The 23,567-nt window shown below is 43.5% G+C and overlaps 1 protein-coding gene across 3 annotated transcripts in view; it reads left to right on the top strand.

The window, feature by feature from the left end:
• The window catches only part of RSPRY1 (ring finger and SPRY domain containing 1), a 38,885-nt gene extending 16,313 nt beyond the window's left edge, over positions 1–22,572 (top strand). For all 3 annotated transcript variants that reach the window (XM_083370903.1, XM_083370904.1, XM_083370905.1), the window contains exons 4-15: positions 214–326; positions 1,830–1,956; positions 2,735–2,793; positions 4,430–4,496; positions 6,299–6,430; positions 9,259–9,374; positions 11,498–11,641; positions 14,691–14,802; positions 16,585–16,687; positions 19,280–19,432; positions 19,616–19,720; positions 21,583–22,572. In XM_083370903.1, coding sequence (XP_083227029.1) covers positions 214–326; positions 1,830–1,956; positions 2,735–2,793; positions 4,430–4,496; positions 6,299–6,430; positions 9,259–9,374; positions 11,498–11,641; positions 14,691–14,802; positions 16,585–16,687; positions 19,280–19,432; positions 19,616–19,720; positions 21,583–21,679 — 1,328 coding nt within the window. In that variant the 3' untranslated portion in view covers positions 21,680–22,572. The remainder of the gene's footprint in view (positions 1–213; positions 327–1,829; positions 1,957–2,734; positions 2,794–4,429; positions 4,497–6,298; positions 6,431–9,258; positions 9,375–11,497; positions 11,642–14,690; positions 14,803–16,584; positions 16,688–19,279; positions 19,433–19,615; positions 19,721–21,582) is intronic.
• Positions 22,573–23,567: the final 995 nt, after the last annotated feature.

The following is a 23,567-nucleotide window of genomic DNA, read 5'->3' as shown; positions in this document are numbered from 1 at the left end:
ATGACGAGTATCTGCCTTGTTTCCAAGAGGCACTAATTTTGTCCTACCATTCTGCTCTGGATCGGCAACCGATCGTTTATTTTTAACATATGTCTGAGACTATTTATCCCATTGAATGATTCAAATGCTGATGAAATCCTCCTTTTGATTAGTGGTATGTCTCTTTATTTCTTTAAGTTAAGATATTTGCTTTTATTCTTTGGTGGTTGACAGATGAAGGATGGCTGGAAGTTGTGCAGTCCTTAATAAGAGTGATTCCATTAGAAGACCCCTTGGGACCAGCTGTTATAACTTTACTCTTGGATGAGTGCCCATTACCAACCAAAGTGAGTTAAATATATAGATTGGTCAAATAAATAACTGATTACATTTATAGCGTGCAGCAGCAGCATTTCTAAGGCAACCACTTTAGAAGTCTGCTTTTTAATCTCTTTGATTTTAATCCCCTTTAGAAGTGAGCTTTTTTTTTTCCTTTTTTTTAAAAGCAGGTCTCCAATGAACAAAGTATCCCAGGGTGGTTGAATGGGAGATGTTTGTCAGTTTTATATCAAAAATATAACTTAGATAAAAATTCAGAAGAAAATAAAATCAGTGATTCGAACCATACGTTCTAGCAAAACCAATTTAATATTAATACAATATGTACCTTTCATAGTAGGTCACAGTGTAATGTGTCCTCAGAGTAATGCTAAACGTACGGATATTGTTTATATAACTAATTTTCCAAGTTCTATATTCATTTTAATTCATCTATCATCACTAGTTGCTCATATTAAAAAATCTATAATTTGTGCCTTGCTCATTTTTAGTTGTTTTTGTATCCTATTGGTTTTTTCTCATAATGTTAAAATATCAGAAGTATTCACAGTCCAATAATAGGAATCAAAAGAACTTTTGCTTTTAGTTTTCTATTTTTCCCTCTAACTTTGAAAATCTGATAATTCTGTTATAAAATGGTCTAACAGGTTATCTGCTCTGAAAAAAATAGGATACCATTTTAAAAAAATTAACTAAATCTTAGATAGAATTCAGTATTTGAACATGTAATTTCACAAACTATTTGTGATACATATAAAAACAAAAACAATAGAAGCTTGAATCAGTTTCAAAATGGTTACATTTGCCAACTGCTTATAAGGCAATTATGTTATGTATATCAGTTTTCTCCAGATGGCTGATCTTTTGCTTCAGTCCACAATCTACAGTAATACCAATATAAGGATAAGTAAGGTTAACAGACATCATCATGCAGATTGGTTTGGGTGTTTTCTTAGCTGTGACTCTCACATGCAAAACTTAAGTATATTGGTTTTACAGTACAAATTATCTTTCCTTGAAGCATAATTGGGGAAAATATTGCTTCTATTTTCATCTGTTTAATAGTGTTTCTCAGCTTCCTTCAATCTTGTGATTTCTAGTTAAATGTTGTGAGCCCTCGTGTTTAGTGTCTTGTCAGCTGTATTGGAATGTCTTAAGCAAACTCTCTCGAAAAGAGAAAAAAAACTTGATTTTGTTATTTCATAGAAAACTGATGGCAGAAGAAGACCCAGTGGTCCATTGAGTCTGCCCTTTGAGATTTTTTTTGGGCTGTTGTATTATTTTCTTTCATTTGTTTTTTAATTATTTTGATTTTATTACATTTTATTTTATTTTATAAATTTTGTGGGTGTAGTTTCAGTGCTTACTGTTAAGATCAAGGGTTATTTCAAATTCAGTTTGTGCCTGCAGAAATATAGATAATTTATCTTATACAGTGCTGAGATACGAATGGAATTAAATGTTTCTTTCGGTGGTCTGACATTCAACAGCCTGCTCCTTTTCCTGTGTAGGATGCATTGCAGAAATTGACAGAAATATTAAATTTAAACGGAGCAGTGGCTCTCCAGGATGCTTGTCATCCTGCCAAGCATCGGAATACCACTGCAGTCCTGGGCTGTTTGGCAGAAAAGCTCGCAGGTAAAGACTCTGGGGTGTCTTTCTGACTCTTTGGGGAGGTTATAATTCAGTTCTTTAGATTCCTCTACACACCACTGCTGTTTCTAGGTTTTACAGCTTCACCCTCTCCTAATCTGTAATAAATATACTGTCTATAATTAGACATCTGCTCATAGAGCATCCTTCAGATGACTTGACAGCATTTTAAATCTCTTTCAATTAATTTGTAATCTCTGATGCTGTTCGCCAGAATGCAGTACAGCCAGTGGTGGGATTCGAATGTGTGAACAACCGGTTCTCTGCGTGTGGATGCTGCTTCCGGAAGTCCATTCTGGGCCTGGGCAACAAAAAATTAGCTACCAAAGTGGTGTGAACCGGCTGAATCCCACCACTGAGTACAGCAGTTTATGGGTGTTTACATATATGTTCTCTGTCTACTATTCTTCCTTTGAATCCCTCTTATATGGCAATATCTACAGAGGGGAAGTCTGGAATTGGTTTTGTTGGGAGGAAGGCGGGGAAACGGAATGTCACTATTGGATTTAGCCAACTTTTTTAGATAGACAAGACTGGAGGTGTCAGATGATGTAAATCATTTTATGTGTTGCTCTGTATTCTTCTGTGGTAACGAGAGAGAGAAAATATATCGTTAAAAAAACATTTGCTGGATGCTCGCTCCTTCTGTAAAGCAAGAGAACTGGAAAGGCAGTGCAGGATCCTAAACTTTTCTGAAGAGACTTCTTGAACAATGTAAAACAGCACCTTCGATGCACGTGTTTCATTTTTAGTGTTTTTACAGGCCCTGCAAGTGTAGGTTTACTCAGCCAAGGAATCTTGGAGTACTTACTGCAGAGCTTGGTGAGTACCAAAATAAATCAGCATTCTAAGCATTGTGTGAAAAGCATTGAAGGGATTTCTGTGCCCTGATCTCATTTAGTCTTGTGTCACTAAAAAAAGGGAGCCACAGCATAGCGTCTAGCTGTTGCAGTTATTTTTCAGGGGCGTAGTGAAGATTGACAGCCTTTTGTAAAGAAGAAGAGAAGAGCCGTAGTTCAGGAGTAGTATGTCTGCTTTGGGTACCGACATCCCTCCAAGCCAGTCTCTACATGGTTACTGCCAAACTTTTCAAAACCTGGTATTGATGCAGTTAATATTTTTGCTAGCTAGATGGACTAGCAGTCCAGCTATATGGGACAGTTCGAATGTTATCATGTAGTGAAACAATCACATAACTACTGAACATATTTTCTTGGGCAAAACCCAAACATCCTGCTGACTTGATCCGCAATCCTATTTTTTGCTTTTGGTGAATTTTTATATGTGATTATAAATAAAATCTGAGAATCATGCTAGCTCCAGCTGTAGAGCAATATAGAAATACCTCCAGCATTTAAATTTAACCACCTTTTATCTTTTAAAATAGTCAGGCAACGTGTGCTTGGAAACCTAAGGGAAAGTATCTATAAAATTATTACTGAAGTGCTACTAAAAATAATTGTGCATCTACTGCATTCTTTTCTTTAATCATAGATCAACTAACCAGACCTGTGTATAGCATTACTTTTAGTATTAGAATTGGAGTCCCTGTTATTTTACATAAAATCCGTGCCTACTTTTCTTCACTTTCACGGTATAATTTACACGGGGAATCTCCTCATTAGTCACACTAAAGCTTCAGAAGGGACTATTAAAACGAAGAAGGCCTCTCCTTCAGCCTTGCCTGGAGGCTGCAGAAAGATGGCTAAAGATATCAGGGCAGGTGGGCCTGGAATCAAAACCTTAATGGCCCCATTTAATATTTAATCCTTCCCTCAAAGAGATAAATATCTGAACTGGGGTGAAGGAGGTTTGAGGCAGTACTGACATTCTGGAAGAGATGCCGAAGGCTGCAAATGGAATGGTGTAACTCAGGGATCCCCAACCCCTAAGCCGTGTCCCACTGCCAGCCACCGTCCGGTCAGAACCGGGTCGCATGAGCAGCGGGCAAGTGTGTGTGTGTGTGCGTGCGTGTGCACACGTGCTCCATTTGCACGAATTGTGGGTGCTTGCACAGAACCATTTTCTCTCCCTTCTCCCCCCCCCCCCAGCCCCAGGCCACCAAGCCAAAAAGGTTGGGGACCGCTGGTGTAACTTACCTCTGCACAAATTATGGTTCGGATGATGTGGAACCAGGTCTCTTCTTTGCCATTTCAGTCTTTCCATTTTTTGAGTGGGGAAGGGAGTGGGTTGTCCTGTAGCTAGAACTTCTGGCTTTTTAGTTATCTTATTTCCTTTTGTGTAGGAAAACAGTTTGTACTGATGCCTGGATCGCTGAAGCAAGCCTTTTGTCTTCAGGCTATTTTTATTGTGTTAAAGAGTAATTTTTCTCTCTCTCTCACACACACACACACACCCCAAGCTTCCCCCCCATGTTGGAAAAATCAACCAGCTCTTGATTTTTGAAGAAAACTTTGGGGGATATTGAATGTAATAATTTTTACCTTCTTTATCTTAGGAGTTCCAGTCCCATCCAACAGTCATGCTCTTTGCACTAATAGCCCTGGAGAAGTTTGCACAAACAAGTAAGTCTGCTCATTTGAGATGCAGAGTTAAAAATAAAGCAGATCCTAGGATAAGTTATTATGTGGGATATTTTAGTTACAGTATTTTGATCATTTATATGGCTGCCAAATCAAACAGCGTGACTTTGGCTAGCATACAAGTAACCCAAAAGATAACAACATGTGCCATTAAAAACCAATTAAAATAATAACATGCAACCAGAACAAAAATACACTACATTGTAGCTCGCCCAGAGAGCCAGTTTAGTGCAGCAATTAAAGCACTGAGTTCTTGAGTTCTAGACTTGCATTACACGGGAAGCCGTCTGAGTGACCTTGAGCCAGCCAGTCTCTCTTGCCATAGGAAGGAGGCAATGGCAAACCATTTCTGAAATCTGCTCTGCTCACCCTGACCCAAAGGCCTTAGGAAACTGCCTTGTTGAAAGGCTTCAGGGGTTGGATTTATTCCTTTCTTCTAAAGTCCTACCTGGCTGGGGTCAAGAACAGTGTCATCCTCAGTGTTTTCAGCAAATAACCACCAAGTAGCAATTTGTGTGGGTGCCAAGATCTCCTGGCCGCTGTTCCTTTTTCACACCCCTGGAGATGGCAGGAAGGCTTGTCGAAGGAGAGCATAAGCCAGCGGTGGAGAACCTTTCAGAGACCGAGTGCCCAAACTGCAACCCAAAGCCCCCTTATTTATCGCTGGGTGCCGGGTGGGCGTGGTCCACTGGGTGGGTGTGGCTGTGGTGGTCATGGAAGATTGGGTGAGTGTGGCCAAGGTGGGCGTGGTCGCCTCAATGTTGCTCGTGGGGAGGGACACCTGTGGGGGGTGGGCAGGGCTGGGGCAGCTCCAAGAGGTCTCTGGCAGGTGGGGCGGTAGGCAGGAGAATCATCCTGTGGGATAAGTGAGGCAGGGTGGGGGTGCCATTGCCATGGGGCAAGGCAAGGGACACCATCAGCCCCCGCACACAGGCCAGCGAGCGCATGGGGGCCAACGGTGTCCGTCAGTAGCCACAGCCTGCCAGCCCCTTGACAGGCACACTCTGGGACTCCGCAGCCTGTCGCCAGCAGTTCAAAGAAGCTGCCTCTGAGATGGATGGTCGACCAACAGCTGAGGAGGCGATGCAGTGGGTTGTGCCTGGGAAAAGGAGAGCATGCGAACCCAGGAGGGACGGGATGGGGGGGAGGGAAACCAGCCGTGCTGGGATGCATTCAGCCACGTGGGGCCTCGGAAAATTAGCAGGTGGCTGGTTGAAGAGGGACAGTTGCCACCTCCGGGGCATGGCGCGGGTGCCTGCAGAGAGGGCTCTGAGTGCCACCTCTGGCACCCGTGCCATAGGTTCCCCACCACTGGCATAAGCGTTGAATCCTCAGCCATCCCTCAATGTGGCCTTCAGGGGTAGAGGATAACAAATTCTGTCCTTCATCTGAACACCTTGACGCTGGTGTTGAGGACTTCTTCCCCAAGGGTCAGACCTGCAAGGGAGTAATTCCTTGTCAAGAAACGGGGCAAAACTGATGTGCCTCTGGCTTGACCTGCATTGCCTGTGTTCCAAATTTGCATATCCTGAAGAAGAAATGGATAGTAAAATCAAGAGGCCACTGAGCTGAACTCAGCTCTTGACGGTGACTCCAGCTGGAGTTGTTTTCTTGGCAGCTGCTGAAGCTTTGATGGATTATGGTATAATTTATATAGTATGAGAATGGAGAATATAGGTGGGGGGGAGAAAAAAGCACAAAAGCCCTTTTTCCTCATGGAAATGCTGGGTCTTTAATGATCGCCAATTTTTTTTTTCATAATTTTGAACATATTCCAACTCTAGGTGAGAATAAAATGACAGTTTCCGATACCTGCATCAGCGATCAGCTTGTTTTGTTAGAGAAATGGACCAACAATCCAGACTACTTAAAACGCCAAGTTGGATTCTGTGCTCAGTGGAGTTTAGACAATCTATGTAAGTAATAATATTTTCCTCCTGTGAAGTGATGATGTTTGAAAACGGCATGGTTATTAGAAATGTCTGGTGTTTGCAGCAAAAGTAACAACCCTTAAAGCTAATACGTTTATAAAATAAACTGGCATATGTGTTTCATATACCTGAGTGGTATATAATCGGTGTGGGTGTACTTACATGTACATGCAGGAGGAGAAAAACTAAGGGAAGCAGCAGTTAATACAGTATTTTATTTTGTTTTTTATTTATTTTTCATTATTTTCCAACCAGCCATCTCTGGGTGGTATCCAACAAAGTAGTAAAATATAAATGTTTGAAGCTAAAAATTTTTTTTTTAAGAAAGGGGTATAACACAGATATTCCTGTTTATACTTAATACAGCTATGTCTCTGTTAAGCCATTAGTATTAAATCTTTTGATGAACTGTAGTTCTGGGATTTCTGGTTGAAACTGCCTTGATCATACAAGAATGGCAATCTGAAGCGCCAGCTTGGGACGACTAGTACTGGATGGGATAGCCTAAAATACTCAGTCACCGATTTATCAGTCTTGAAAACTCTGATGCATCTGGGCTGTGCTTCAAATAAAATAAATTCAGAATAACTTGGTGGATATTTAAAGTGCCACCTTCCATGTTTGACACTTAAGCAAGAAAGAGGGTGGGTACCAGGTGAGAATACGCACAGTATGAGAGCCAGGGTAGTATAATAAGTGAAGGTGTTGGACTAGGAGCAGGGGTTAGGGTTATGATCTGAACAAAGACAAAAATTAAGGAAACATACTGAGAGAAACGTATTTGCTGAATGTTTGTGTTTTTTTTAAGATTTGCTTTGCTAAAGCCTTCCTTTTAGGAAATTAGCAGCAAGCTGGCCTATTCCTCAAGTTGTAATGAATGCCTCGTTATGCAAACCTATTCATCCAGGAGAAGCAGGAGATGTTACTAGGAGTGGTTAGGGAACATTTACAGAACCATCTTGTTCTGGCATACTTCTGAAGCCAGCTTGTGCTTGTATGTTTCTTTTATCCTTGACTTCTTTCATTGCCCCTTTCTGAAGTCTGGAATTTTTTTATTTTTTTTGGACATCTGAAAATAAGGAGCCCTTTAATCTGCCCATAAAGATAAGAGTCACTTGGATCAGCTGCAGTAGCTCAGTTGCCGGTGGAAGTTGAGTCATGCAGCATAGGAGGTGCTGTCCTGAAAAAGCTGCATTGACAACCAGAACATTTCTGGCTGAGGACTCAAGGGCCGGCTTTGACCTTTTTCAAGCCTTGCATGGTTTGACTGCAGGCCTGTCCACCTCCTTCATCAGCAAAAGAATATTGTATTTTAAGCACAGGTGCTAAAAACAATATGGATTTAGCCCTTCTCCGAAGACTCAGGGCGGCTTACAATCTAAAGCACAAATCAATGAGCTTAGCAATAGCCTTCATTCTATGTATATGCCTGCTTATTAGGGCTTTCGCCCCCCCCCCCAAGCGGCATTATTACAAAGTCAGCTTATTATTATTAGTAATAGTAGTGGTGATTATTAGGGCACGATATACTATAAATTGGGAAATTAGACAAATAGAAATAATAACATTGTTTTGTTGTGGAGCAGGGGATCTCCAAACTTAGCAACTTTAAAACTTGTAGACTTCAACTCCTAGAATTCTTTAGTCCACAAGTTGTAAAGTTGTCAGGTTTGGAGACTCCTGTTGTAGAATATAACCTATCACGATTCCCCATTACTAAAAGAGGGCATGTAAATTAGCAAAGGTCTTATTTTAGTGCCGGCTGGGCAGATACAATTTATAGTATGTTAATCAAGTGTGTTAATAGCCATGAATTTATCTATTTTAACTGGTTTTCCTGATTGGAGAGGTTTTAATTGGAGATTCTAAGGTTTTTATTTAGTCTATAAGCAAGGTTCGCTAGACTTTTCTTTTGTAGATTAAATAATGTCAGCCAAAAAGACAAACTGGTTTGAGACCCAGCTCGGGGGAAAGGATACAACATGACATCAGTGTTATTTGTCCTGTTTTGAATGCTGATGGTTTTAGATAGTCTAATGCATTTCTAAAACAAATACCATATCAACTTTCCGATGATGAAGTCCTTCACTAATGAGAAGCCATTGAAATTGCATTTCTTATTTGGTAAATTAAAAGTAATCTCTTGCCAGCACCTAAATATAGCTAGTATTAATAGAAGCACAGATTCCCTGGTTTTATTATATTACATCTCTAGTGTAATCAGAGAAATAAGCTTCCTGGAGAAATACCAACTACATTATCCCTAGCCAATATTTATACCCAGACCCATCACTCTTAAATTCAATATATAACTGTATTTGGGGGGATGTTGTATATTAGTATCTGCTGTTTGCAGGCTCCTTTTTGGCTCTTCTGGTGGTGGTGAGAAGGGATCCTCTCTCATCTTGGTTAGAGACACGTAGAAATCCCAGTCCCTGGTTTGCTCTTCTTTTGACATGCTAAAAATTGTAAGGCAAGCTAATGACTCCAATTTGTTAGAAGAAAAATCAGCTAAGGATTCCCATTTGCACATAATGCTAAACAAACCACAGATGGAACAGTTGTGCTTAATTGCTTCTGCTGGCAGAAGACAAGCAGGAAGCATTTAGCATGTGGGCTCATTCCTGTTAAGCCCAAATTCTAAAGAATTCAGGCTTTTGAACGCCTGCCATTTTAAAAGGATAGTTGCTTATTCAGAAAGGATTTGATTCATTCTTAAAAGGCCGGATTTGAGCAGCTGAATTCAGTTTTCTAGCCTGCCATTTCTACATTGCTGGGACAGCCTTTACCACCTTTTCTCTTGTTTCCTGCAGTTTTGAAAGAAGGTAGACAGTTTACATACGAGAAAGTCGACCTGGCCAATGTGAGGGCCATGCTGAATAGCAATGATGTCAGTGAATATCTGAAGATCTCGCCGCATGGGTTGGAGGTAGCCTTGTGTGTGTGTTTTTGTGTATTAATTATGAAATATTGTTCTGCCTTCTCTTACTTCCCTGAATAGGTCAAGAGGGAGTGAGTTTCTGTGAACTAAAAGACATATTGTTTTCATATCGTCTATTTTAATTATTTTGCTTTTAACTCAAACAAGTTATTGCATTCAGGACCTGATATGTAGATCACTGGGTTTACCCAAAGTCCTATTCAGGAGTTTGTTTTTCCAAAATCAGAGAGAGAAAAAGTGTAATGCTTATGGTCTTGAATTTCTGTTAAAATTCAAAATGGCAATTTTCCAGATATAAGGTAAAGGTAAAGGTTCCCCCGCACATGAGTGCTAGTCGTTTCCAACTCTAGGGGCCGGTGCTCATCTGCGTTTCAAAGCCGAAGAGCCAGCGCTTGTCCGAGAACGTCTCCATGGTCATGTGGCCGGTACGACTAGACGCCAAAGGCGCACGGAACGCTGTTACCTTCCCACCATAGTGGTCCCTATTTTTCTACTTGCATTTTTACGTGCTTTTGAGCTGCTAGGTTGGCAGAAGCTGGGACGAGTAACAGGCTCTCACTCTGTTTCCAGATATATGTAGTCCTATAAAGATGGTAATTGGGTCCAGCAACTGTGTAAGCAACATGGTCATTAAGCAAAGCATCATGTGGCTGTGACTTGCAGTTCTGCTGCCTACTTCTCCATTGACTCCGCTTATTGTTGCATGGCTGTGAAGCATGCAAATGGTAGTCACATAACTTCCTCTGTCATAAATTCCTGCTGGTTGCAAGCAATTAAATCTCAATCTCCAGACCGAGGGGACACCACAAAGTTCCTAAGTGGGAGGACCAGTCCTACAGTTGCTTTTTCATTATTCTCGTAATTTCAAATGGTCGCTAAACGGGGCAATTAAGTGAGGATTAAAGTACACGTGTCATGGCTGCAATTCTGCTAGCCAAATGTCAGGGGAATAGGAACCAAGCCATGCCAGACCGAGACATGTGAAACACCCGCCAGCCCTTAGGTCACTCGTCTGAATGCAGAGTTGGAAAGCCTGCATACTGAAGGTCCATTACCCAAACAATATATGAGCACCTAATTGGACCTTAATTGATAATGGGGATGGCTGGGGAAAAGGGTAAAGCTAATTGTATCATTTTGCGCACGAAAAAGCCAGATCCAGCTTCACTACTTCTGTAACCACCTAAGCCAGTGACAGCGAACCTTTTAGAGACCGAGTGCCCAAACTGCCACCCCAAACCCACTTATTTATTGCAAAGTGCCAACATGGCAATTTAATCTGAATACTAAGAAAAATACTTAGAAAAAACAACTCCTAGATTAACATCTTTTGTCTTAAAAGAAAAAAACACAATAACAAAGCTTTCAGTGATACAAGCAACTTTTTACTGAAAGGTAAAAGTTTGCATTTGGGATGCTTTTGAACAATTAATGTGATATTTGCTGTTGTATGCATGCTGATTATTTGTCTAACCTCGGCTTAGACTTTGTAAGTTTGAGAGCAACACATGCAGCAATCAGGTCATCTGTTAGTCTGTTTCTGGTGTCAGATTTGTTATAATTCAAAGCTGAAAACAGTGTGCTCGCTCCGGAGGCTTGTTTTGGCTAGGAAGAGGCTTGAGAAATGGCTGTTTCCTGCGAAATCTTACCCAAAGAGCGAGGCACGTGTGCCCATAGAGAGGGATCCGAGTGCCCCCTCTGGCACCGGGGCCATAGGTTCCCCACCATTGACCTAAGCTTTAAGTAAAGTATACTCTTGGTAAAACAACGGGCCGGGGTCTTTCTCTGCTAGATGACTGAGTGGGACACGTCTCCTGGATATTCATCGCACATCTTCATCCTTTCTGTATCGGATTTTAAGTGATCTGCCACACATCGGTGCGCTCCTCTCCACCTCCAGGCCTCAAGATGAATAATATTACAGCACCCTGGATTCCTAGCCAGCCTGTTGACTGTGCTGGTTGAGGTTTATGAGACTTAAAGTTCCCAACAAATATGGGATTAACAAGTTGGGAAGCTGAGCGCTTTCATGTGCCCTTCGGTGCTCCCAGTTGTGCCGGGTTTAAACATGGACCTGACTTTTTTTTTCCTTCCATGTTTTTGTTTGCTAGGCCCGATGCGATGCTTCGTCTTTTGAAAGTGTCCGATGCACCTTCTGTGTAGATTCTGGAGCTTGGTACTACGAGGTCACAGTCATTACTTCCGGAGTGATGCAGATAGGATGGGCTACGAAAGACAGCAAGTTTCTCAATCACGTAAGTGCCGCTTTCTTCAGTGGGAATCCATCTGCAAATTGAACTGGCACCGGACAGATCTCCCTATCCCAGGGATGGCAAACCTTTTAGAAACCAAGGGCCCAAAACCCGCCCTGCCTGCTCCGTCCCTGCCCGCCCCCTGGCCCACCGGACCGCAGGGCCACCCACAGCCTCCATGTCCCACCACAGATCGCCCAGGCGGCCCTGTGGTGCCATGGCAGCCATGTCCTCTGCCTGCACCCCGCAACATCATCTGCACGTGACGGGGCGAGGGCGGAGTCTTGGCCCGGCTGCCATGTCCTTGGCTGCGCTGCTCCGTGTGGGCCGTGCCTGGAGGTGACTGTCCTCTGGGGGGGCTGCTGGTGAGGAAGGGGCCAGGGGGGGAGGTGGGGCTGGGGCGACACCACGCATGCCCACAGAGAGGGCTCCGAGTGCCGCCTCTGGCACGCGTGCCATAGGCTCGCCACCGCTGCCCTATCCTCTCACATCTTTCTCCCACCTCCGAAAGTTTGGCTTGAAAGCAACTTACATGGATAGTGTTCTTTGTGGCATGTTTGCTGAACTACCTTCCCTGGAATATTTTCCTGGATTTTGCTGTACAAAGCATTTGTAGAAGCCAAGTAATCTTTGACTTCTGCTAACTTGCATCTTTCACCCAGAGGTGAGAGGTGATCCTCTCTTGCAGGAGCCATGGTGAGTCATTCGCCCAGCTGGCATTGCTCTTCAGGCCAGCTGATGGCCATTCATAAAGGGGGAGGGCTCTGAACAGGAGCCCGGGGGACAGAAGTTCAGATCTCTGCTCGTCTTCCGGGCTCCTTTGGCAAGCTTGAGCTTTTCAGTTTCTTTTCAGGGTTCCTCTGTGAAGATAGGATCCCAGCAACGTGGAGAGGGGACGGGGTTCAATTGTATTAACGTAGAACTTTGATAACACTTAAGGTTAGGAACACGAGGGCTTTGTAGTGAAATGGTTTTATTTAGCCCTGTTTCCTCTTAGAGTTCCTTCTGACAAATCTCTCATGGCTCCTAGTCCTGTCCTTTTAGGCTTTGCACGCCAAAACCACCAGACACAAAGACAGTTCCCCCACCCCCATGCTATCACTGTGCTAATTCCCTGAAGACTGCCTAGGATGTCAAACCACCTAGTAGTGCTGTATCACTATTATCCTTTTCATCTTTCTTATAACCTATTTCCTTAGCTTCTTATAACTTTATTGTTTGTATCTCATGATTTATGTTGATTGCCTTTATTTAGTATCCTATTATGATTTCTGCTGTTTACTTATTTAGTGTCCTATGACCAATTGTTGTTGTTGTTAGTTGTGAAGCCGTGTCTGACCCATCGCAACCCCATGAACAACGTTCCTCCAGGCCTTCCTGTCCTCTACCATCTTCTGGAGTCCATTTCAGCTCACGTCTACTGCTTCAGTGACTCCATCCAGCCACCTCCTTCTCTGTCGTCCCCTTCTTCTCTTGCCCTCAACCTTTCCCAGCATTAGGCTCTTCTCCAGTGAGTCCTTCCTTCTCATTAGGTGGCCAAAGTATTTGATTTTTAGCTTCAGGATCTGGCCTTCTAAAGAGCAGTCGGGATTAATCTCCTCTAGGACTGACCGGTTTGATCACCTTGCAGTCCAAGGGACTCGCAGGAGTCTTCTCCAGCACCACAGTTCAAAGGCCTCAATTCTTTGGCGCTCAGCCTTTCTTATGGTCCAACTTTCACTGCCATACATTGCAACTGGGAAGACCATAGCCTTGACTATTCACACTTTTGTTAGCAGGGTGATGTCTCTGCTTTTTAGTGTGCTGTCTAGATTTGCCATGGCTTTCCTCCCGAGGAGCAAGCGTCTTTTAATTTCTTGGCTGCAGTCCCCATCTGCAGTGATCTTGGAGCCCAGGAAAATAAAATCTGTCACTACCTCCATTTCTTCCTCATCTATTTGCCAGGAATTGAGAGGGCCGGATGCCATGATCTTGGTTTTCTTAATGTTAAGTTTCATCCCAACTTTTGCACTCTCCTTCTTCACCCGCAACAAGAGGCTCTTTAGTTCCTCTTCACTTTCTGCCATTAGAGTGGTATCATCTGCATATCTTAGGTTGTTGATATTTCTCCCGGCAATCTTAATTCCAACTTTTGATTCATCTAGCCCTGCCTTTCTCATGATGTGCTCTGCATAGAAGTTAAATAGGCAGGGCGACAGTATACAGCCTTGCCGGACTCCTTTCCCAATTTTGAACCAATCAGTGGTTCCGTGTACAGGTTCCGCATATAGGTTTCTCAAGAGACAGATAAGATGGTTTGGTACTCCCATCTCTTTAAGAACTTGCCACAGTTTGTTGTGATCCACACAATCAAAGGCTTTAGCATAGTCAATGAAGCAGAAGTATGACCAATACTGAGTTTGTATCTTATGATTTGTGATGATTGTATTTTATGATTATGATCATGATTTATCACTTGTTGCTTGTATGTACACTGAAAGCTCATGCACTGGAGACAAATTCCTTGCGTGTGTACAATCACACTTTGCCAATAAAGAATTCTGTTCTATTCTTTGACCCATAGAATAAGTGGGGAAATTGCACTCAGTTAGATATTCCATTAAATATTCAAGTTGGACAGTATTTAATATTTTATTGTTATGTATATGTAGGGGTGTGGGTCTATACATACGTTGTATGTAGTATGTTTTGGGGTGTGTCATGTATGTGTCTCACTTTGAGAGCGGGCAACTACATTTCATTTTTGACATGCGCCATTGTGCCCACAGTAAGAAATGACAATAAAGATTACCTTATCTTATCAGAACACAAGCTGACAGTTAGAACAATTAATCAGTGGAACAACCTGCCGCCAGAAGCTGTGAATGTTGAGATTCTCATGATTATTAGTCAGATAATTCTGTAGGCAGAGCATGACACATCCTTTAAATCCTTAAGAGGTGCAATTAACTTAAATACTGTTTTTAAATTAAAAAAAAAGGTTAGGAAAACTCTTTAAATGGCTCCGGGTCAAATTCAGAGAACGAAATACTGTATTTTCTATTTCCTGAAGGAAGGTTATGGCATTGGGGACGATGAATACTCCTGTGCTTACGACGGCTGCCGGCAGCTGATCTGGTATAACGCCCGAAGTAAACCACATTCCCACCCTTGCTGGAAGGAAGGTATTATGTTGTCCCACTTTTTTATCCTCATTGCTGATGTTGTGTGTCACCATGCAGTTGGCTATTGTTTTCTCTTAGCCTAGAATGTGGAGCACAGACAATCATCTAATTTTCAGTGGTAGGAAAATCTTACCAGTGGATGGAACCAATTGCAAATAAGTGGCTCTAAGTCAGGGGTGTCAAACTCGCAATGTCACGTGATGTGTTGCAATGGATTGTGACTCCCCCCCCCCATTGCCGGCAATGGGGTGGGCGCAGTTTCAGCATGACGCCTCCGGCCGGTGGGGCCAGCAGTTTGACCCCCCTGCTCTAAGTGTTCAAGCAGAAGGTGGGCAGCCATTTTTGAGGGATGCTTTAATTTGGACTGCTGCATTGAGCAAAGGAGTTGGGCTCGGTGGACCCTTTCTGTCTGTGATTCTAACACAGGGACTTAAAAACGGGGGGGGGGGGGCGGGGGAAATGTCATGAAATAGATTTTTGAACAGTGGAGCAAGATACCTGCAGTTGCAGGAGTCTCACTCCCTCAGAAGTTTTTTTTATGGGAATATCTGTACACCTGTTTCCTGTGCTTATTGTTAGTTCAGCTCTTCCGCAGTGATCTTGTGAGTTCCGGAGGCCTTCCTCCATGGAAACAGGATAAATTGCAAATACTGTAGCTAATTAGTAGGCTAATGTTTGGTAGGCAGAATAAAATCAATAGACTGCGTGTTGCGAAGATGGCAGTGGACTTTGCAGCAAGCCTGACTTTGTCAGCCATTTGTGGCACCGCTGCCTCTCATGAACATCACACTGATGAGAGCCATGCTTCTCTTAATATGTCAAACGCATTAAGACATAAATGTAATAATTCATCTTGGATGGAAATTTGCAGCATCTCTCCATATTACAAATTGTAAATAGTTTTTTCAGAAGACAACATGTACCTGCAGTTCAATTCTGTGCAGCTTTCTAAATCCTTTTTTTTAAAATATGGTGAAATGCTTTGGATGACAGTGCTGCTAGTAATGCAACTAGTAAATCATGGTTGGCACATCAGAAGCCAACTTCAGAAATAGGTTCATTCTTTCCATCTCTTATTGTTATCTCCCTGCATTCCACTATTTCTAGAGTGACTGATGTCAGTTCTGATGCTGATTTAACTTTTATCTTAACCAGGATTCGAACCAGGCTTGCAAATCCTGATTAAGATAACTCCTGGTGTTGGTAGTTTTCTTGGTTTTTCTTAGATGGAATAAATATGGTTATAACTGCCAAAAGGAGGAGGACAGCATTTATTCTAAGATAAATGTCCCCGTTTGCAAGACTGGCTCTTAATTTGCAAACATGTAATTTATAGAGCAGCGTTTCCCAACCTTAGGAACTTGAAGATGCGTGGACTTCAACTCCCAGAATTCCCCAGCCAGCTATGCTGGCTGGGGAATTCTGGGAGTTGAAGTCCACGCATCTTCAAGTTCCTAAGGTTGGAAAACGCTGTTATAGAGAACAGTCATATATCTTCTCCACATATCTGAAGATTTATTAAAAGATTTTTATACATAGGGATAGAAACACGCAAAAGTGGGGAAGATGGAAACGCGAGTCCACAGATTGTTTCAAACCCCTTACATAGCATGACTGGGTGTTATGGGGAACACAAATGTAACCTAACTGAAATGGACTTGGGGCTCTTTCAGTGATGGTCAGATAAGACCTGAGCTGCCTATTCCTCTTCTGCAAGGCGCAGTGATGGTGTCGCGGTGATATCTGTGTTTCAAAGAACTTGTTTTCTTATGTTTAACTCAGGTGACACTATAGGATTTTTACTGGACTTGCAAGAGAAGAAGATGGTTTTTTATTTAAATGGGGACCAGCTTCCTGCCGAGAAGCAAGTCTTTTCATCCGCTATGTAAGTACATTCTTCTGAAGGTGAGGGCCATTTTGCAGTTGATGTCCGTCTTTGCAGAATTAGGAATAAATATTTAGCAAAGCTAAGACTTGACCTGGAGGAGGACCAAAACCTGCCGTAACCGAGGGAGCCCAGCTGTATATACAGATTGCTCTGATTCATACAAAATGTGAGGATTTATTGGCTTGTGTTTTTACTAAGCACGATAGGTAAATCCACTCATTTTATTTATTTATTTATTTATTTAGTTATATTTATATACCGCCCTATTCCCTGAGGACTCAGGGCGGTTTACAGGAAATTAAAAAATCCAAAATACAAAAATTAAGAACCAAATTAAAAAATATTAAATTAACCCTGTAGTCAATTAAAAAGAACCCCAAATTAAAAATTCCTCCTCAGTCTGGGCCCGAGAGCTCAAAGAGCCAGGTCTTCAGGCCCCGGCGGAATGATCGAAGGTCGGGGGCAGTTCTCAGCTCCACCGGCAGCTGGTTCCAGAGGGCAGGCGCTCCCACCGAGAAGGCCCTATCCCTGGGTGTCGCCCGCCGGCAGTCTCTTACCGGCGGGACCCTGAGCAGACCCTCCCTGTGGGAGCGCACTGGGCGAAGGGCATTTGATGCCGGCAGCAGGTGTTCCCTCAGATATCCCGGACCCAGGCCATGTAGGGCTTTATAGGTGATAACCAGCACCTTGAATTTCACCCGGAGGGCAACCGGAAGCCAATGCAGCTCGCGGAGTAGAGGTGTTACATGGGAGTATCGGGAAACCCCCATTACAACTCGCGCGGCCGCATTCTGCACCAGTTGAAGCCTCCGAGTGGTCTTCAAGGGCAGCCCCATGTAGAGAGCGTTACAGTAGTCCAAACGGGAGGTCACAAGCGCATGAGTAACTGTGCGTAGGGCGTCTCGGTCCAGATAGGGACGCAACTGGCGCACCAGGCGAACCTGGGCAAAAGCCCCCCTGGTCACGGCTCCTATATGGTCTTCAAAATTGAGCCGTGAATCCAGGAGGACGCCCAAGTTGCGAGCCCTATCGACGGGGGGTAACACCTCACCCCCCATCATTAAGGATGGAATAACTTGGTAAACCCGAGATGCCGATATGCACAGCCACTCAGTCTTGGCGGGATTGAGACGAAGCCTGTTTCTCCCCATCCAGACCTGAACCGCCTCCAGGCACCGGGACATCACGGAGAGGGCATCACTGGGTTGGTTCGGGGTGGAAAGAAAAAGTTGGGTATCATCAGCGTACTGATGATACCCCACCCCAAAACCACGAATGATCTCGCCCAGCGGCTTCATATAGATGTTGAACAGGAGAGGCGAGAGAACCGACCCCTGAGGGACTCCACAAATGAGAGACCTCGGGGCGGATCTCTGCCCTCCTGTCAACACCGACTGCGAGCGGCCCTGGAGGTAGGAGGAGAACCACCGTAAAACAGTGAATACGGTATTAAATCACTGGGGCTTTGTGTAATAAATCGTGGTTTTTAAAATTCTCGGATGTGAACACCATGGTACTATGGCCTTGCTTTGGCCTTTTAAAATAGTGCTTTTATTTTCATGTACAGCTGACCCAGTTCTTGTATTCTTCCTTCCCTTCATCTGCCAGCCTATTTTCTGGGGCGATCCTTGTTTTGTGCTTTCTGTAACTGTTTTTCTGTTCCTGCTGAGTTTTCTCAAAGCATATCTCCAGGCTTCTTCCCTAATGGGATATAGCAATTTTGAATTTCCAGTCCCCGAAGCTAAGAAAAGGAGAGGCAACAGCTCAAAGTGTCACGTTAACAATTGTTGCAAATAACAATAATTTTAAAAAATTGGGTCAATCCCATGGGTGACCTGATTTACCACCATCACAAGTTGTGACCCTGATGGGCAGACTCTGTTACAATCATAATTTGAGGAACACCTGTATGCTGTCCTCAACTTACAACAGTAACAGACCCTACCCATCAAGACCATAACTTGTGATGGTTGTAAATTGGGTCACCCTTTTGTGGCTGGGGAATTCTGGGACTTGACATCCACCCATCTTCAAGTCGCCTAGGTTGAGAAACAATGTAGAGCAGGGGTAGGTGACCTTGGCTCTTTTATGACTCATGGACGTCAACTCCCAGAATTCCTGAGCCAACCATGCTAAGGGGAAAGGGAGAGGTTTCCAAGCTGAGCCATGCTGGCTCAGGAATTCTGGGAGTTGAAGTCCACGAGTCATGAAGGGGCCATAGTTCCCCGATGTTGGCTCAGGAATTCTGGGAGTTGAAGTCCACAAGTCATGAAAGAGCCAAGGTGGCCTAGCCCTGAGTAGAGCATGCCTATCAATCCATGCTGATAAAAATTACTCCTAGCCACAGAAGTCATCTGTGCCTTCAAAAATAAACACAACACCTCCAGCTGTGAATGCCAACTACCCTGATGGCATTCTTTCTCTTAAAAGAAGTGTTGGGTATGATAAAGGTTGTAATCCAGGCTTTGGAGAGCCACAAAAGACACACAGCCATTGTCTGGCTTTAAAAATCATGGGTATTTCACTATGAAGAACTAACTGCACTGATTTTTTTTCCTCTCCTCCCCCCCCCCCCCCATTATTGCACAGTTCCGGCTTCTTTGCTGCAGCTAGTTTCATGTCCTATCAACAGTGTGAGTTCAACTTTGGAGCAAAGCCTTTCAAATATCCGCCATCTACAAAATTTAACACCTTTAACGATTATGCCTTTCTGACAGCAGAAGAGAAAATCATTTTACCAAGGTAATGTGCCTGGATCTGGAAAGCTGGGGTACGCTTTTGTGCTCTGCATCTTACCTTTGTTTGCAGATAGTAAATGATTGTCTTCCTTAGGTGAGGAGTTAATGGGTTGCTTAACGTTGGTGTAAATGTGACGGCCTCATCAGCTATGTGTATATTTTTCACCACCTACTATTTAATCTTCAGACACAGACGCCTGGCCTTGTTAAAGCAAGTGAGCATTCGAGAAAATTGCTGTACGCTTTGCTGCGATGAGATAGCTGACACAGAACTCAGGCCTTGTGGACACAGGTACCTCAAGAAACAGTGACTTTTGATCAGTGTTTCCTATCATTTCAACCCCAATTCTCCCCCTCCCCCGCCCCCATCCATTGCCCTTGGCAGAGTGAACACCTGCCGAGCACATCTGGTTTAGATACATCCATACACTGTGATTTGTGATCACAATTTAGCCCCACATTTCTGTCGCTAAACACGCCAGTTGTTAAATGAGTTTTGCCCCATTTTACAACCCTTCTTGCCACAGCTGTTAAGCCATTCATTACAGTGGTTAAATGAACCGTGCAGTTGTTAAGCGAATTTGGCTTTCCCCCTTGACTTTGCTTGCGAGAAGGTTGCAAAAGGTCCCAGGGCACTGCAACTGTCATTAATACATGCCAGTTGCCAAGTGTCTGAATTTGGATCACGTGACCGTGGAGAGGCTGCAACGGTCGCAAGAGTGAAAATTGGCCCCAGGTCACTTTTTTTCAATGCTGTTGTAATTTTGAATGGTCACACAGGAATGGGTGTAAGTCAAGGACTACCTGCACACACACACACACACAAACCCAAGCAATGTTCAGCAGGGTATCCAAATCAACACTGTGGTAGACAGCGTTGTGTTGCAAACCCTGCCTGTGCCTCAGTGACGGGTCTTGCCTCACACCACTCCGATCACCATCTTGCTGACACACAGCTTTACCGGGCAAAAGAGGAAGCTTGTTTTTGTGTGCTGCTTTCCCTGTTAAGGTCTTGCCAGCTGTTGACTAACCTGTTGGGAGCTGTTCTCATTTTGGGAGAAACGTTACCTGGGTGACTCACCCTAACCTACAGCCTGAGAAGGCCTGATTCCTTCTCTTCCTCAGGGCTCTATCCCATTGATTGATTGATGGATGGATGAAATTTATGCAGCCGCCCATCTCACCAAAAGGCACCATAGTTAAACCAAGAATCATAACACCCACCCACCCCCCAGCAAATTCAAACATAAAAACCGTAATATGGATATCCGAAAAAACCAAAATAGAACCATAAATGGAGGGAGAATAAAATGGATCCCTCAGCAATGGAGTCATCAAGAGGAAGCCTCCAGCTGTTCATTTCATCATTCCCAATTATCCCCAGATTAGATCTGCTAAGAGGAAGTAAATGTTGCCTGCTTAAAATCTGCACCAGTGTTTCTCAATGTTGGCAGCGTTAAGATACATGGACTTCAACTCCCAGAAGCCCCCAGACAGCTGTGCTAGCTAGAAAATTCGGGGAGTTGAAGTCCATCTATCTTAATGTTGCCAATGTTAAGAATCACCGATCAATGCATTCCCACTTCCACCTAATAAATTCCTGCCCTAGAATGCACCATGTTCCCTAAAAAGGTAAAGGTAAAGGTTCCCCCGCACATGCGTGCTAGTCGTTTCCGACTCTAGGGGCCGGTGCTCATCTCCGTTTCAAAGCCGAAGAGCCAGCGCTTGTCCGAGGACGTCTCCGTGGTCATGTGGCCGGCATGACTAGACGCCAAAGGCACACGGAACGCTGTTACCTTCCCACCGGAGTGGTCCCTCTTTTTCTACTTGCATTTTTACGTGCTTTCGAACTGCTAGGTTGGCAGAAGCTGGGACGAGTAACAGGCGCTCACTCTGTTACGCGGCACTCGGGATTCGACCCGCCAAACTGCCGACCTTCCGATCGACAAGCTCAGCGTCCTAACCCACTGAGCCACCGCGTCCCTTCACCGTGTTCCCTAGTTCCTTCCAAATATTTCCTTCGCGATAAGAGGTGCCCAGCCCAAACCCACAGTAACCCTCAGTGTATTTTGCCCCCGTTTTAACACTTCAGGTTGCTTGCCCTCTTCCGGAAGACACCGCCTTAGTAACCTCTCGCGTTCTTGCCTCTTTTAGCGATCTCTGCATGGAGTGTGCCTTGCAACTAGAAACCTGCCCTTTGTGTCGGCAAGACATTCAGACCCGCGTCCGACAGATTGCTCACATTTCATGACACGGGGAGAAAGCCTCTTGCGGATTTGCCTCCGGACCATTCAGAAGAAAGGCAGCTCAAAACGAACTCCATCTGCCCCCACCCCACCCCATCCCACCACCACAACCCCCGGGCGAAGCCCAGCCTCACCCCCCATAAGGACCAGAGATGGAAGTCTGTTTGGATTGCTGCAGCGTCTCCATCGTCGTGAGATGCTTTCGTTGAGCAGTCCTGAAAGTTGGTGGTGAAAGCTGACTTACCGTTTTAATTTATCCTCATTCAAGACTGTTAGGAAAGCCTTCTTCATTCCTTTCTCTGGTTTATTTTTTGCCTTTCCTTCTCAACTCCTTCCACTTAACACACTGAAGACTTTGCACTGGAAACATTTAATGCATAATCTCCTAAAACGGGGATGTAGCTGTTTCCCAAAGCCTTTGTTTTTGGCAGCCATTATGCTTTTTTTTTTAAATTACTTTGTCACTGTAGTTTCCTGCTGGTCAGAGTACAACCCCTCTCTATATATTTTGGACTGTTAGCATGGAAATGTTAAGAGACTTGAAATCTACACGAAGAAACTGGTTTTTGAGGAAAATTGGTTATTTTCATTCATATTTCTAATTCCTTCAATTTCAGTACCTTCAATTTTGTGAAAAAGAAAAAAAAATAATTTTCAGGAGGAATTCTTATAAATGCAGCCACAGACTGGATATAGTTTGATATTCTGGGTATTTTTAAGGTACCATCGATCATTGCTTTTTTAAAAAAAACAACACCCAATCTGTTCTTGCAAGTTCTGTACATTTTGAAAATACTGAGCTATGGATCTTAAGATCTGGGAAGAATATGGAGCAAATGTGTTAATATTGTTTTGAAGAAATACATGTTTGAATAGCAAATAGCCTGATTTGATTAACTCCTATTTAGGATTATTCTAACTAATTTTTATATTGCAGTGTTTGGCTCACATTACTTCTGTGAAACAGTTGCATCAATCTTGTTCCCTCATGGATTTCTGAAGTAGCTGAAGTTGTAAGATAATGCAAAGCCATATCAAAATGTTCATCCTGCGCTGGACCTTAAGAAGGGGGGGGAATCTCGACTTCACAATTAACTGATTCCTTTCTTAAGATGCATATCATTATAATGTTTCAGGTGAGTTTCTGAGACAAGAACAGAATAAAATGTTAGGAAAAGTACTCAGGGAAGACTGAGTAAAAGAAATTGCGTAATCCTCTTTACGTTTATGGCATTGCCACATTTAATGCTAGCATATTTATTTTTACAGAGTCAGGGAAATTGCAACTCTTAACTGGAATCAAAGTTGCCCCCCATTTTTTGTAATTGCACCACGAAGAGGCCCAGACCCATAAAAAAAGGTATAGAAGTGGATGGGGTTAATATTTAACACGTGCAGAGCGGCTAGCAGCTCCCTGCCTCAAAATGGATTCCCAGGTTTAAAATTAGTAGTATGTCAGGAACATCTTATTAAAAAAAATTCTCTTGTACAAACATGTAAAAAATGGAATGGAATAGAGAATGGAGTGGAGTGGAATAGAATAGTTGGAAGGGACTTTGGAGGTCTTCTAGCCCAGCCCCCTCGCTCAAGCAGGATTTTGTTGCTCAGTAGGATTGAGACAGAAGTATCTGATATATAGACGTAGGTCATAGGCCTTTGTGGCTATTCAGTAGGGCAGTGTTTCTCAACCTTGGCAACTTTTAAGGTATGTGGACTTCAACTCCCAGAATTACCCATGGTTGTTAAGCAAATCTGGCTTCCCCATTGACTTGGCTTATCAGAAGGTTGCAAATGGTGATCACATGTCCCCGGTTGTTAAGCCATTCATTACAGTGGTTAAATGAACCGTGCAGTTGTTAAGCGAATTTGGCTTTCCCCCTTGACTTTGCTTGC

This window comes from Vipera ursinii, assembly GCF_947247035.1.
Source record: "Vipera ursinii genome assembly, chromosome: 10".
Taxonomy (NCBI): Eukaryota; Metazoa; Chordata; class Lepidosauria; order Squamata; family Viperidae; genus Vipera; species Vipera ursinii.
Note: the sequence above shows the minus strand (reverse complement) of the source record. Positions and strands in the feature narration are given on the sequence as shown.